The sequence below is a fragment of the Mya arenaria genome, chromosome 9 (genome assembly GCF_026914265.1).
Source record: "Mya arenaria isolate MELC-2E11 chromosome 9, ASM2691426v1".
In the NCBI taxonomy this organism is placed as follows: Eukaryota; Metazoa; Mollusca; class Bivalvia; order Myida; family Myidae; genus Mya; species Mya arenaria.
The window spans coordinates 71,649,650-71,664,352 of record NC_069130.1 but is presented as its reverse complement, the minus strand read 5'-3'; the positions used below and the strand labels follow the sequence as shown (position 1 = coordinate 71,664,352).

The following is a 14,703-nucleotide window of genomic DNA, read 5'->3' as shown; positions in this document are numbered from 1 at the left end:
GTCACCGCCCCGTTGGACTGCATAGTTCACTTGAACCAAGGCTTCGCAGAGTTCGTGCACATACACTAATATCGTAACGGTTATACAAGGGAGATAAAGCGAAATAGCCTTAATAGATTTTTGGGTAACTCTAGTTTCCAAATATAGAATGTAAACATTGAATCTGACGTCATCATCAATCAATTCAGCCAATCACGAGACCTGTAACAAATCAATATCAAATTCGCATAGTTATTGTTGCTATGTATGCGTCAACAATGATAAAATATGGCGACCTTTCGTTTGACATACATTAGCTGAATTCCTTGTTATTTTGCCTCATAAAATACAATTGAATGTTTGCCAAATGCACAGAACATATAACACGACAATAAAGTCCTATAATTTCAATTAGTCGCGCACCTGCAAATTAAATTGTATCTTATAAAAGGTGCGCCAGTTCATCGGCACCAAGTCTTAACATGAATGATCTGGCTTTAGGTATTATTGATAGATCGTATACATGTTCCAAACACGTTGCTGTTTGGATTTCAATACACAAACTGGGTTGACAATATGAAAATAGAAAGACAGGTCTTGTGAAATGCTTCGTCGGAGATCTGGGGATTTAATTAAAATATTTTGATTCAGCAAAAATTGAATTTTAAATGAACAATCGCATAGTTGGAATAATTTAGTTTGTTTTTCGGCTGTTGTATTTTATTATTGTTTATTAGACAATTCTATGGAATATTGTGTGGATATTGATACCGATTAAAATCCATTGGAATTACAACGTACTGAATTCAAACGAGAAGGAATTAACAGACAAATCAGGGATTAAGGGATAATCTGACAGACACAAACAGATCGTTGCACACCCCGATGGGCTAACTCCGCAGACGTCAACATGGCTACAAGTTCCGTAGGACTTCCGCCATGTGTGAAGCTCACCGGGGGTAAAAGGGGCGCCCCCGGACCCCTTATTGTCACCACGAGCGACGAGGATTCTTCTGATGGCGAGAACTGCCAGCAGAGCCCACGAGCCCTCCTAAACCCGCGCCCGAGCCCCCGGGCAAACGTCACAGACACTTACCCGAGTTTGAAGCTCGATCTGTCACGGACGTTGGTTTCGGATAAGTTAACTAGTGAAAAATTGTTTAGTAATAATAATAATAATAATCATGCAAATAGTAATGTGAGTACCAACGAACGAACGAGTCACGGTCAGGAGACTCACCGACACGAACGAACGGAAGTTCGGTTGCAAGGCGGCGCACACACGGCTCGAGCCGCCTCTCGTTCACCGGAAGCTGGATATAGCGCTCATAAGCAAGCCTGTGATGGATATGAACATGACCATGACTATGAAAACGTTGCTTCTCCTAGCGGAAGCAGCACGGCCAGCGGACCTGTGTATGTTCGGCCTCCGGGATTTACATACCATGCACAGGAGATTCGGCGAAAAAAGAAAAAGTCGGGGCTGTTAGATCGTCGGGAAGGATTGAAAAGTCGAGCTCCAACGCCGCCTAAAGTTAAACCAAGAAGAGGTAAGTCTTGGGGACGTTGATTCCTTCTACTCTGCCATGAATAAAACAGTGGATTTTACCACACGTTGATATATACGGAATGGGTAACGTTTTGACGTAAAAACATGCGTTTTTGTACTGTTTTCACATTCTTAAGTTTGTCTAAACAAGGTATGCATGACACCGTGCCAACTTTTGAAAGGAAATACAATGCTATAAGACGGGTCATGGAGTGTGTCGGAGATTGCATTGCCAAGTTTAACTACGATTGAAATTAAGACTATAGAAGAAAACACGTATTTGAACACAAGAGTAACGTGATATATGCAGTTATAAAGTTGATATAATTGTCTTTTTGGCTGGTTTGCCTTTTGTAGTAACCTTATGTTACGATTTTTTTAATTACACCAATGATGACACTTCCATTAGCATACTTTGTGTTTCTGAAAAAAAACCCGAGACATTTGTACGAGCGACAACGATCCGGTCGTCAAGGAAAATGAAACCCAGTTCCATGAGGCATAGTTACTGAGGGATTTATCTTAATGAAATTTCAGTTTGAAAACTGTAAACAATGGCGTGAATGTGAATAGCATTTTACGTAGGTAATGTTCATGAACAAAGGCACTGTACTAAACATATGGCCCATGAACCCTATCCCTCAGTATAAAAACAAATTAATAAATCAATGTACACGTTCATTAAACATTTATTTCTGTGAAAATCAGCAAACTGTAACAATTGGATAGTCCGTCCCTGTGGAAGATCCATAGCCCAAGGTCAAGGACGATATCTGCCCGTGGCACGACCCACCATTTGCCACAACCACACTCACTTTGATGAAATTTGACCTTATAATTTCATATTGTTTTTATTTGTATAAGTCCAAGCATGTCCCATTAATGAAACGAGGCAAATAGCTAATCAATGTATCATTTGATTTTGTCTGCAAAGCTGTGAAGAGATACAGTACTTACTATAGTATGCACGATATATTACCAGTATATTGATGTTCGTTTTATTATTAATGCATTCTCTCATCAGGCTCGCAGACTGTCCGTCATTTTAATGAATAGCTTTCAAAAGAAAACACTCACCGGCCGTATAAAAACGGCCATGCCACAAACTATTTACCTTATGTTGAGGTATAGGTGGATATTTTAAAGATGCACTCTTACTCCAAAATAAGATTTACCAAAATTAATACAACTGTTTTAATATACCCAGTCGGAAGAATGTGTACATGTCGAAATCAATGGTTTCTATGAAGGATATAAAGTTTAATTTGAAAGAAAGGTGCATTCTTTTAGCACTCACCAATCATTTAATACTTCTGCGTTTCCCGCTATTAAATATATGGTTACAATCTTGTTATCAGTAATTGATATTTTCCATAAATGCGTTATTTAGTAAGTATTTAAAGGCCGGTTTATCTCTCAAAATGTATGTTTGTTATACATGTGTATGTATTGATTTTATATTAGAATGTCACTTCAAGGGTCTAGTATGCCTCTAGACAGTCTCTCGCGTTATTATCACGAAGCAAACAGGAAGCACAGCCGATTAAAAATACCACCAGGAGATGGAAAAAATATTTTTTCCCCGGCTTACTTTTGGAACAGCCCTCCCCTTTCCATTGATGGAATTAAAAATAGCAATGAGTGTAGATGAGACTTCCTCTTTCTTGAAGGTTAAATGGGATCAATTCTTGCACAGATACCAGGATATATATGGCACCGATAAATAAACACGTAACCCCAATTGATATACGCGTATATATCTTTAAAATGTTATCTGTCGTTGAATCAATTTTCGTATTGGATTATTTTCGGCCTTTCATATTTCATTTTTTTTATAAAAACAATAGAATCTAGATTAATTTTGAAAAACAACAGCGGACATGTTAAAAAAATTGTGCATCGATTCAGGGGCTTTGCTTCCTATAGACCATGTATTACGAAGCCTACATTTTCTTTCCAAAAAAAAATCAACTAAAATGTCATAATACCAAATTTAAAGAAATCGGTGACCTTTTAAATATATGCACCCCAACAACTCAGCTGAAAACATACTCAAGCAAGGAGACATACCCCAACACCCACATACAATCATACCTATACACATGTTTTAGCCAAGCTATGCCCCTGTTCAGGAAAACGAAGGGCCCGTTTATTCGGTGTCGTCTTTGTCTGACGTATTTTTTTGGAATTCAATCAAGAACTGTTTTGTTGATAAACTTAGATTGAAATAAAAAGAAACATTCAAAAGCCCTGGCTTTCTTTGCCAGAAATATTTTTATAAAACCACAAACGCGTACTTTATTTAATATTGCGTGTGTGTGAAAATATACCGTGTTTTGTGCTTTTTCGCAAAACCATAGCAAATGTGGCATCATGTCTACTTGTTCTTTCAAAATAATTTTAAGCTTGTTTTGAATACATAAGTTCTACGCGTAGAGAATAAATCTATTTCAAATGACGACCTTTTTTCATAAAAGATTACAAAATCTTCGATTTAAATATTCTGTTTGAATTGTGGAATGTTACATTGTATTGTTCAAAGTCAAATATTTGTATTAGCTGTTAAAGAGATAATACCCAAACACGATAATATTGATGTGTTCAATGTCATTCACAATAACTCTTTGAGAAGTTAAGTGCCTTCGCGGTCATTTGGTAATATAAATGTGTTTTTGACTTATTTAGCCATGTCAATATGATTTTTGTAATTGGGAAATTTTCTGTTCCAGTTACAGAATTTCAATTCACCAGTTTCTGAACAAGATCGTCGTCTGTCGATCATAGGGCCCTTTATTCATGGTACTATAACGATAAAGCAATATGCAATCATCATCATCATCATCATCATCATCATCATCATCATCATCTAATCACCACCACCATCATCATGTTTAATCTGACAGCAAATCCTCATTATCGTGTAATGATAAATCTGCTGAGCGAATATTAACAAATCGATTTTAAAACAAACTTATTCCACTCCGCTGGAAAATGATGATCACTGCTAATTAGCGCGTAGGCCTTAGAGGCAGAGACGAGAAGCTCCAGAGAGATGGCGCATCTTCCGCCCTCAACTTAAATAAACAAAATTAATGTTTAATGTTTTTATGGTAGAACAAGTATGCATAATGTATGCATAATGTATACACCCGGAATAATTGCAGCCAATTTGTTCGGGCGGCCCTCCATATTTGCAACAATTAGACGTATTTAATAACTGCATAGCAGGTGATGAACTATTCTCTGAAATATACATCAACATAAACATACTGTTTGCGGTCATGGTTAGTAAATATAGGCATATCAGCACATGTTTCATAATAATTCCACGTCGATTTAACCATGTACGGGCTGATCTTGAATTATATGTCGAGTAATTAACCGTCATAATAGTATTGACATAAGATACACGTGTTTTATCTGGGTTATTTTCTATCATTGTTTTGTTATAGAAACACCCTTATCTGCGTTTCATGTTTTCCAGACCCGCTGCCTATGCGGTTACGGGCTTTACCACAGTCCTTTTGGAAGCAGCCCAACAACCCTCCGTCCATCTCCCCCGGGAACATGTTCTCATCACTTCCGCCCCTCTCATATAGTAGGGACGACGATGGAATCGGTAAGACTCTTTAAAAACAACGTGTTTGTTTAAGTCGGCGTTAAAATCGTGTATATGTGTTTACAGTTATACGACCTATTCACTGAATAAGTCTCTTGGTCAGTTTAATAAAATATTGTAATTATTTACGCCCAGAGACCGAGTTTGAAACATCATTTCTGTTCTTCTTTTATCAATCTAGTTGCACTTATGAAAACAAAATGCACTCTTAAACGTTAATAAGTTCTTTACTACGGTTGTTAAAAAAGTAATACTAACAATCGTTTAACTACATGTATTTGTAATTTGAGATCATTTTTCACCAACATTGGCTTCTTGTATGTATATTACAATACAATGAAATTTTGCTGTCAGTTTCCAGACGAAAGTGAATAAGCTCCATGTTTTTTTTTTCTTTTATGCTATGCTATAAGTCATCACCCAGTCAATGAAATGGTATGACACGCATATTGGTGGGGTCCCGGGGATTTTATCCGGGAGAATGTACCCCCATCATTTACCCGACGAAGAGATCAGAAAGGATCTTTTGACACCAAATGTTTAGTTATTAAAGATCAGACGCCAGGAAGATTATATTTTAATCTTGTCTCTCGCCCACTATTTAAACAGGTACCTTTAAATATTTACTGCGCGCCGTTGGTTGAATTACAGTCATTCAATAGACTATATATGTCCCTCATGGATTTTTAATGATGTTTATATGAAAGCAAAGAATGGACGAATTTTGCTAACGTGGAATTCATTAAACATTCATTGTTAATAACTCCTCCAGGAATAATACTTTTCAAAAGAAGAAATCAATACACCCATAGTAATAATTGAAAATCAAAAACGCTTATTAATTAGATTTATGAAATCGAAACTTTCCATTAGACGGACTTATAAGTACGTCAATATTTTCTTTGTGATTTATTGGGGGTAAAATCGGGAACAAAATGTAGTATATAAAACAATGTCGGTTTTTAAGGAAAAGCGTCGAATACTTATTACTTTTGCAACATATGTTTCCATGGTCATTTATATGTTCGTCTATCAGGTCTTCAGGAACCTTGACTTTCTGTCAGAAATTAGTTTTGAACAAAAATAAGATATGTAAATACTGCTTATTATATATTTATTATTTACATACGAATAATAGTGGAAATGTTTAATAGAAGAGTCCGAAGTGAGTGCGCAGCCCAAACGAGGTATATAGAACTTTAAAAATGTATAAGTTTAAAGTTTCAAGTCTTATCTATAATAAACCAGAAGGTCGAAGACCCATGAGGCATAAAGTGCACAATGGTGACAAATACACATAATATGTACGTGTGTGGTAACATATTAACTAATAAATTTTATGCAAAATTAGATTTAGAACTCACATTAATATACGTTCAATAAGCGTTTTCTACGACCATTATTAGTGGATGCAATTATCTTAGGACCAATGAACATAGTGTTTTATTTAAATGTCTGTGTCACTGCACGCATCAGGGCCGTCATTGTGTTTTATTTAAATGTCTGTGTCACTGCACGCATCCGGGCCGTCATTGTGTTTTATTTAAATGTCTGTGTCACTGCACGCATTCGGGCCGTCATTGTGTTTTATTTAAATGTCTATGTCACTGCACGCATCCGGGCCAATGACGTCATAAAGATATATTTGCGAATTATGCATTTATTAAAAAATATGTACTCGGAAGTTTCCAGTCTATTCGTTCTAGCAGTTAACAACCACCCAAAGTATATTGTGTAACTAAAACAACTGCCGAATGTTTTTTCTTCATCAATTGGTTCATGAATTGAGTTATTTTAAAGCTCGCTCGTGTGCACTGGCTATATTAAGACATTCGCTTGGCATTTCGCGCTGAACACTAAGCATTTACTAAAAGTATTTATGGTCTTCTAAATGATCAGTCGACGCCCGGCCTGCCGACTTACTAGTTTAGATGACAAAAATAAACACCAGCTATTAATTCGAACTAGATAAATTCCAATTCGACTTTCTTTTATGTGATTGTTATGGTCGAGACTTAAATTGACATAAACTAAATTTAATTGATAAAAAGTATACAATGTATTGTTGTACTAAAGGAAAATAATCATAAAAAGAAGGTCCATGTCGTGCCCAGTCTTTTGACGAGGAACTATTTAAATCCATGCTTATCTGAATTCTGGATTATTTACTGATTAAAGGCCTCTTATATCATAGTTAAGGTATTTATGACAAGCTTAAGTATTTGCATTATATCAAGTTGTGGTTACAGTGATATAAACAAGTCATGCCTTTTCAAGTTCCCACCTTTAGGGAGCACTTAATCAACTATATTTGAGAGTTCGATACTTTAGATGGATTTCACTGTTAACGATAAATGTTCCGGGTAGGTATATAGGAATTTTCTTTTACGAATTAACTGATTTTCCTAAATGCCATTAATAATGTGTTGTTTTTTCTCCAAAAAATAAATCATGGGACATATTCAACAGCAAAGAATAAATATATTCGACTGGCACTTCGTCAGAAAAATTAGGTTTGCCGAACGATCAATTAAATTGATCGTGACAATAAATAGACCATTGAACAGGATCTTTCATGTGATAGCCCATTTCGATGTGACGCAAATGTTTATGACAACACATGAACAAAAACATACAGCCTTTTAGGTTGCACACCACCATTTCTGATGAGCTAGTCATGACTATGCCGCAGAAGAGTTTATGCACTAGTCAATATATCTACGCCCCCCCCCCCCGAGGTTCGGAGGTATACCGGGGATAGCCGGGATAATGGGCCGTGTTTTTAGGTTCTAGCTGGCCCCGCAGTGCCGGGTGAATGCGATAGTTTTGTCTTCGTATCAAAAAATAGCGGGGAATGGGCCTTACCTAGGATGTCCTTGGGTTCGGGGGCATTTGGCGGGGACTTTGACCAGCAGCTCGTCTCCGCAGGGCGGGGATTTTACTCGGGCTTGGCTGGACCGAAAATCAAGTCCCCGCTATTCTCCGGACCTGGGGGGGGGGGGGGCGTGGTTACAATTGACTGGTGCATTATGCATCCACGTGGATTCAGATTATGGCAATGTTGCTCGAGTTTTCGAGTCATCAATACTCGAGTTATAAAGGAAAATAGAATGATGATTTCCTCGACCTACCCGGGGTGACCACCAATTCCAAAAAGACACATTTGACTATAGTACATGTATAAAAATAAGCGTTTTCTTTCCACAGAGCCGCGGCCTATCACGCCACCGGAAGATCGCGAGAAGAAGGCTAAGCCGACCAAGGCACCAGACAGGAAGTTGATAGTGAACGGGGACGCAGAACTGTTCCTCAAGCACCTGTTTGCTGACGTAATGGAGGAGGGCGGCAAGAAGGGGTCACATGGCGGAAGTAACGCGGCGCATCTTAAGCGGGGCAGGTAGGTCATTGATAAGTGATTTGGCGTCATTGGACAGACATGGTCGATCATTCCTGATACTCGCCATTCATTTATGTGGGTGTCCAATGATTACCGAACGAGGCGACGTCATTATTGGCACTGCATAATGTAGTCACGTTTACTATTTAACGTCTAGAAGGCAATATTCCTTGCTAGAAAATGTCGCAAGACAATTTGACCTTGACATTTGGATAGTTGGTTTGGATGTGATAACCAAAATTCACTTGTGGCATTTAACAAAAGTTATCAAAGGCATCATATACGCGTATGCATTGTTAAACATACTTCTTTTTTCTAATGAATTCGAATTACGTAAGTAGTCACCGACACATTCATGTAAGTGTTACTGTCTGTGTAAATATGCTACATACACGTCAATCTATGTTCAGACAGTTACACAAAGTTATCGCAAAACGTCGGATACAGCATTCCATTATAAACATATCATGGTGAAAAAGCCTATAGAGGTATAATTGTTATATTTTTCTTCAGGCCTCCGAAGAAGATGATGACGTTACCGGCGAAGACGAGCGTCAAAGGACTGATTTCCGGTGAAGACCCTTACATGATTGACTGTTCTGTGACACAGAAACTATTTCCCCAGCTCTCCCTGGAATCAAGCACGCGTCAAGGTCACGGAGGAATGTCATCCCTACAGTTAATAACGTTACGAGAAGGAGACAAATCTGTGACGTTGCCGTCACTCAGTATCGAACAAAACTATTCACAGATGTTATCGGAGCTTGTTATGAATATTTGAAAGCCGTGGCGTGTTTTTATCGGTCAGGATTTGAACGTGTGGACGATATGAAGTCCGTATGTCTCTGTAGATAAGTGCTTGGTATTGTGTTTAAATTTGGCGACGTCACTTTTTGGCACTGCGTCATGTAGTCACTGGATGGATTACGTGACGTCACTTATTCCCGTTTAATGACGTCACAATCAGTAACGTCGTGAACTGTCAAATGGTCTACATTTTCATGACGAAAGGAAAGAAATTTGTTGTTACAGTTGGAGTGATATCTCTCTTATAGAAGTGATTAAAAATCAAATGTCAATCTTTAAATCTTTTAACATAATGTTGTGAGTGCTAATGTGTTTATATACAGTGTTTATATGCTGTTGTTTTGGGACTCGGTCAGAGCATCTGAAAACATGTTTTTAAAGTTTGGGAAAATAGTAGAAGTGTAGCATTAAAGGTTTGGGAACACCAGGGTATTGTAAGAAAACTGTCATGGGGTTTCCATTATTGAGTCTTAAATGCACCAATAAACGACAGTGTTCAAGTCAAGTTGCTCCTGAAAAATGTTATCAGTAATTATGGTTCATGACTAGTATGGAGAGCACTTGGTTCATGAACACAGTCAATGAAACAACAGGAGTAAACGTTCATGAACAGTGTTAAAGAATATTTAGTTGATGATGGATGCTAGAAATGTGGTTTTAAATACTGCATATCAATCTATTTCATTAGATTAATATGTTTGACAACGTCAGTGATAATGACACTGAATATGATGATTGGAGAATGTCATGTTATTTCAAAGTGAACAGTGATAATGTATTATATTGTAATACAGTGTTGTTCATGAATAGCCTGTATGACAACACTTTTGGTTAATGAACAGATTGAATGACATATAAATGTTCATGAACTTTGAAAATAATAATGTTATAAGTTTGTTGTGAGCAGTCTCTGTGATATATTTGTTAATCATATGTTAATTTATATGTTAAAAACCATGAATTCATATTATATATCATCAATGCACACATTCCTTGTAAATCATGAACCGTACTAGAAATACCAAAATCTTGTTTTTAGAAAATAATGGGTAAAATCATACCATATAACAATAACAAATATGTTGTGATTACCATAAACTCAACAAACAAGTATATAAAATATGGAAATCTTAAACTTTAAAGTGATTTTTTTTAATCTAAAAAAAATAAACTTATTCTCAAAAAGGCCTAGTCATATAACCTTCATACAATACATGTTCTAAGTTGACACAAATTCCTTCTATTGTTTTATAGAATGTGCTAGTTGTTGTTGAAATAAACAAGTTTTAACATTTTCATCTAATCATTTCATTTACTTAAATCTGTGATTTAAACCATGCCATGTTAAACAACTGAACTACCTTTAAGATTGTTTGAAACTTCAGAGTTTATAACTAGTTAACTGTTAGAAGTTGAAATTGGAGTTAAATGATTGGTTAATATTTAAAAAAAAATGTTTTGTTAAAAGTTACATTAATGTTAATTGATACTGTTGAAGTAAAGTCTCTATATTGGGTACTAATGTTACTATTTTATCTTTAACTCACTTATTTAGAAGTGACTCATTAATTTCTTTTCAAAAACTATTTTGTGGTTTGTACCTACTCACGAGTCTTTATGGAAAAAATGAAATATTATCAAAAATTGACAAAGTTTAAGTTATAGTTCCAGGCGCGTAGCTGACTGTCAGCAAATATGCAGTTGAGTAATGAAATTTTGACAGTTCGAAGTTTTTGTCATACCAAAAACCAGAATTTGAAATAAAAACCGAAGGGGGATAGTGGGCGAGGGGGTTAGGATTCGATCTGTGTTATCCCAAATTGGCCCTAGCTATGCGCCTGAATTCCAATAGGAGTATAACATAAACATGCAATCAAAGTATGTATGAAATTTTTCTGAATTTTAATACGTATATTTTATTTTAACTTTGTGACACTTTATTTATTCTGCTTGTTATATAGCTTTATGACTTTTATCACTTCTTTAATGTTACCTTAAACCGTCCACCCATGTCAGTGCTCTGCCGTCCACCCTTGTCAGTGCTCTTGTTAGTAATTTGTATATGTTGAACATTGTCTTTCCTATTTAATTATAATTTATTTTTTGTTATAACATATTTATTTCTGTATAGGAAACACATAATTCATGTGTATTATGCATTTTTTTTTTTAATTGGTCTCATCTTTTTTTCTTTTTCTGTTGCTGTCGGTTACCATGGTAACAGACTTTAAAATATAATATCAAGATCCAGCAGACTGGTCAATATTACAGTGGTTTTTGGTTGTCATGGTATCTAACATCATTGCTTAAGTGTCATAGATTTTGCTATCATTATATATCATTATTTTAAACGATTCAAATCGAAAAGAATGATAAAGTTTTGAAATGTAGCAAAGACAAAGTAATTGGACAATGCTCTTTTTTTAAGAGATATATATAATATACATCTGAAATCATCTAGTGCTAAGATTCAGTAAATATAACGGCCGGTAATTTTTTTATGATTTTGTCATGGTTGATTTCTAGCAGAAATTGTATTTAGTACATTTTTATTTAAACCAGTTAATAACGTTTCCATTTGGTTGAAACATCTAACATTTAATGTCAGCTTCATTAGTTCACTATCCAAATCAAGCTTGGCTCATATTTATTGAAGTCTTGAGTTTTAAGTTTGAACCTCTGACACAAGGCATTAATGAACATGAATCCAGCTCTGATTCAAATAAAATTCCAATTGAACTTAAAGCATTTTAAAACCTCAAAAAACTTCTTGAAAATGTAAGGACTAAAAAATGCAACCATATTATGAGCAGCTTTCCTGGAGACTTTATAATGCCAAGAATAGCGTTTGCTTAATTCTCTACATGTTCCCATAATGTCTTGGTATTGATTTTACATTCCTTAGTAATAAATATAGATCTGTAGGAAGATATCAGGAATTTATTGACTTATACAGGTACATGTACACATGAATAATTAAAGATATCTTAGCCATGATGATGTCCTTTATTGGAGCAAGTACAGGTTCATTTATTGGCCATACTTAACAAATCATGATTTATTGAAAATGTCAAATTTGATAACAATACAATGTAAAGAATGTACAGGAATTTAAGAAACTAAACTACGGTAATGGAAGCAAAGTGGTTCCAAGCTGTTTTAAATAAACAAACAAAAAATCCAACTGTATTTGCTTTAACTATACAGTAATAAATAATGAATTAGTGGACATGAAAATTATTGAAAAGCATATTTTCCTTATTGTTGTTAAAAATCAATACTTCTCTTATTGATAAAAAGTCAATATGGTAACTATTGACAATAAATCAATATTCGTTACTATTGAAAAAAAAGTCAATACTTATTGCTATTGATAAAAATCCAATATTTTATATCATCTCGTTTAAGCACAGTATTTCAGGAATTCAAGAAACTAAATAAGGTATGAAAGCAAAGAGGTTTCGGGTTATATTAAATAAAAAATGGCCCAAAATGTTGTTGCAACCACTTTTCAACGTGTTTATGCATTAGATAGCTGTCCCTGTTTCGCTTTTTCCTGGGACAAATATCTAATCACTTGTAACTTATAACATGCATTTGTCCAAAAATTGTCTTTGTAATCTTGAAGAGTGAAAGCGAAAAGGGTCTATCTGTTTCTGTACCTAATGACATTTACAACCTTTTCGCTATAACCCTTCCATGTAAACTATTAATCATTTCAAAACTTTATCTTCCTTGTTTGAAACTTCATGCTGTTTATCATCTCCCAGAAATCCACTCATATTTCCATTTAACTACGTCATTTTCCTTGCACAATATTCCATTGCACATTACTATGTCTATATATTTTTAGACTAAATTATTTTTTTATAACTTACAAGAATCAATATGTTAAAAGATTTACATGTATGCATCAAGTTAGTTGTGTTCAGCCCATCGCATAAGCATAATGTTTTTGGTTATTGCTCAGTTTAATTTAATATTAACCATACATAAATTTTCATTTTGGCATGTTTATTTTTCATTTCATCAAATCATTCATTCATAGTTACTGCATTTATTATATAAAGCAGCGTGATTTTGTTATCATTTTTTGGCATTTTGAAAATGGCACTTTTGAGTGTTGTTGTTTTTTCAAATAAGATATGTAACAAAATGGTAATTATGTAGACTTTTTTAGAACACTAAGCTGTTTCTAATAGTAAAACTAGAATTGCTAGCTACCATTCCATAGTCAAAGTGAACACTGTGTTGATTTTTGTGAATTTACACAGCTTATGTGAAAGATTTTTCATCTTTGCTTTGTATGTAAAACTGATATATAATTCTCCTTTTTGCGCTGTGCTGTTTTAGCTAAAGGGAACAAACTCTGTTAGTTTCCCTAACAGCTTTTAAATAAAATTTTAAAAATTGATGTGTTTTGAATTACCTTTTCTTATTTTTCACTTCTTTTTATTCTTCAAAGCTTCTTGTGAATTAATTCAGCACGTGAACATAACTAGACAACTGTCGATGTCATCTTTGTCAAAACTTGGTGCATATCTTCACATTGAACAATACACATACATGTACACCGCCACTCTAGTTCAAATATTTGTGTGTTAAGTAATGCTGGATTCTACAAACTTTGATCATGAAGAATAGTTATTTAAAAGATAAATATAAGGATTATTCGCATTCATGGAATTTACTCACATTCCCTCCTTCTTTCAGCAATCTTTAAATGAAAAAGCAGTCTTTAAATGAAGACAGTCAGTGTTATAAAATATGGTTCAAAGACCAAGAAACCAGAAATGAAATCAGCCATGATTGTAAATTATTTGCAGTTTGGTGTTTTCTACGTAGTTGAATCCAGGCAATTAGAATTTAAGATTATAAAGATCTTACCGCACAAACAGGTTGCATAATGGTTTGACCCTGTCACATCTTTAAAATGACTTAAAGTTAAATGTTCTTGCCGAAAAGGGAAAATTTAAAAGGTAGGGGTATTGGCCAAAGCTAAAATACTATGGAAACCACCATGAATGAAATCTTGATGGATCCACAGCGCTGACATCATGTAAAGTAGGAGAAGATGCCATCTTTAGAGCCTACCCACTGGACTTAGTTGGGGCTTCATATCCTGCTGACAATATATTCATTCCAGGGTGTCGACCCAAGACTTGCATGTGCCAGAGGACCACAAAAGTGTAGTTTAATCCTTATACGATGTTGTTTAAAAAGAAAAGAGATATAATTATATTATTATATAATAAAGATTATATCTATCTCTACCTTTATATATAATTGCTTGCAATTTAAAATTTCTAGGATGCTTTCAATAGTTGATTATGATTAGTTGATGTTTGTTTT

At 35.0% G+C, this 14,703-nt stretch overlaps 1 protein-coding gene across 1 annotated transcript; it reads left to right on the top strand.

Annotated features, from left to right (window-relative positions):
- The first annotated feature begins 375 nt into the window (after window positions 1-375).
- LOC128203381 (uncharacterized) lies at window positions 376-13,763 on the top strand. The gene is made up of 4 exons (XM_052904787.1): window positions 376-1,529; window positions 5,013-5,147; window positions 8,355-8,544; window positions 9,058-13,763. Exons 1-4 carry the CDS (start codon window positions 890-892, stop codon window positions 9,323-9,325), a joined length of 1,233 nt encoding a protein of 410 aa, XP_052760747.1. The 5' UTR covers window positions 376-889; the 3' UTR covers window positions 9,326-13,763.
- The last annotated feature ends 940 nt before the right edge of the window (window positions 13,764-14,703 follow it).

Coding starts and splice junctions, on each gene's coding strand:
- LOC128203381 (XM_052904787.1), top strand. CDS start 890: ATGGCTACAAGTTCCGTAGGACTTCCGCCATGTGTGAAGCTCACCGGG. Junction 1,530..5,012: donor TAAAGTTAAACCAAGAAGAG/GTAAGTCTTGGG, acceptor CATGTTTTCCAG/ACCCGCTGCCTATGCGGTTA. Junction 8,545..9,057: donor GCGCATCTTAAGCGGGGCAG/GTAGGTCATTGA, acceptor ATTTTTCTTCAG/GCCTCCGAAGAAGATGATGA.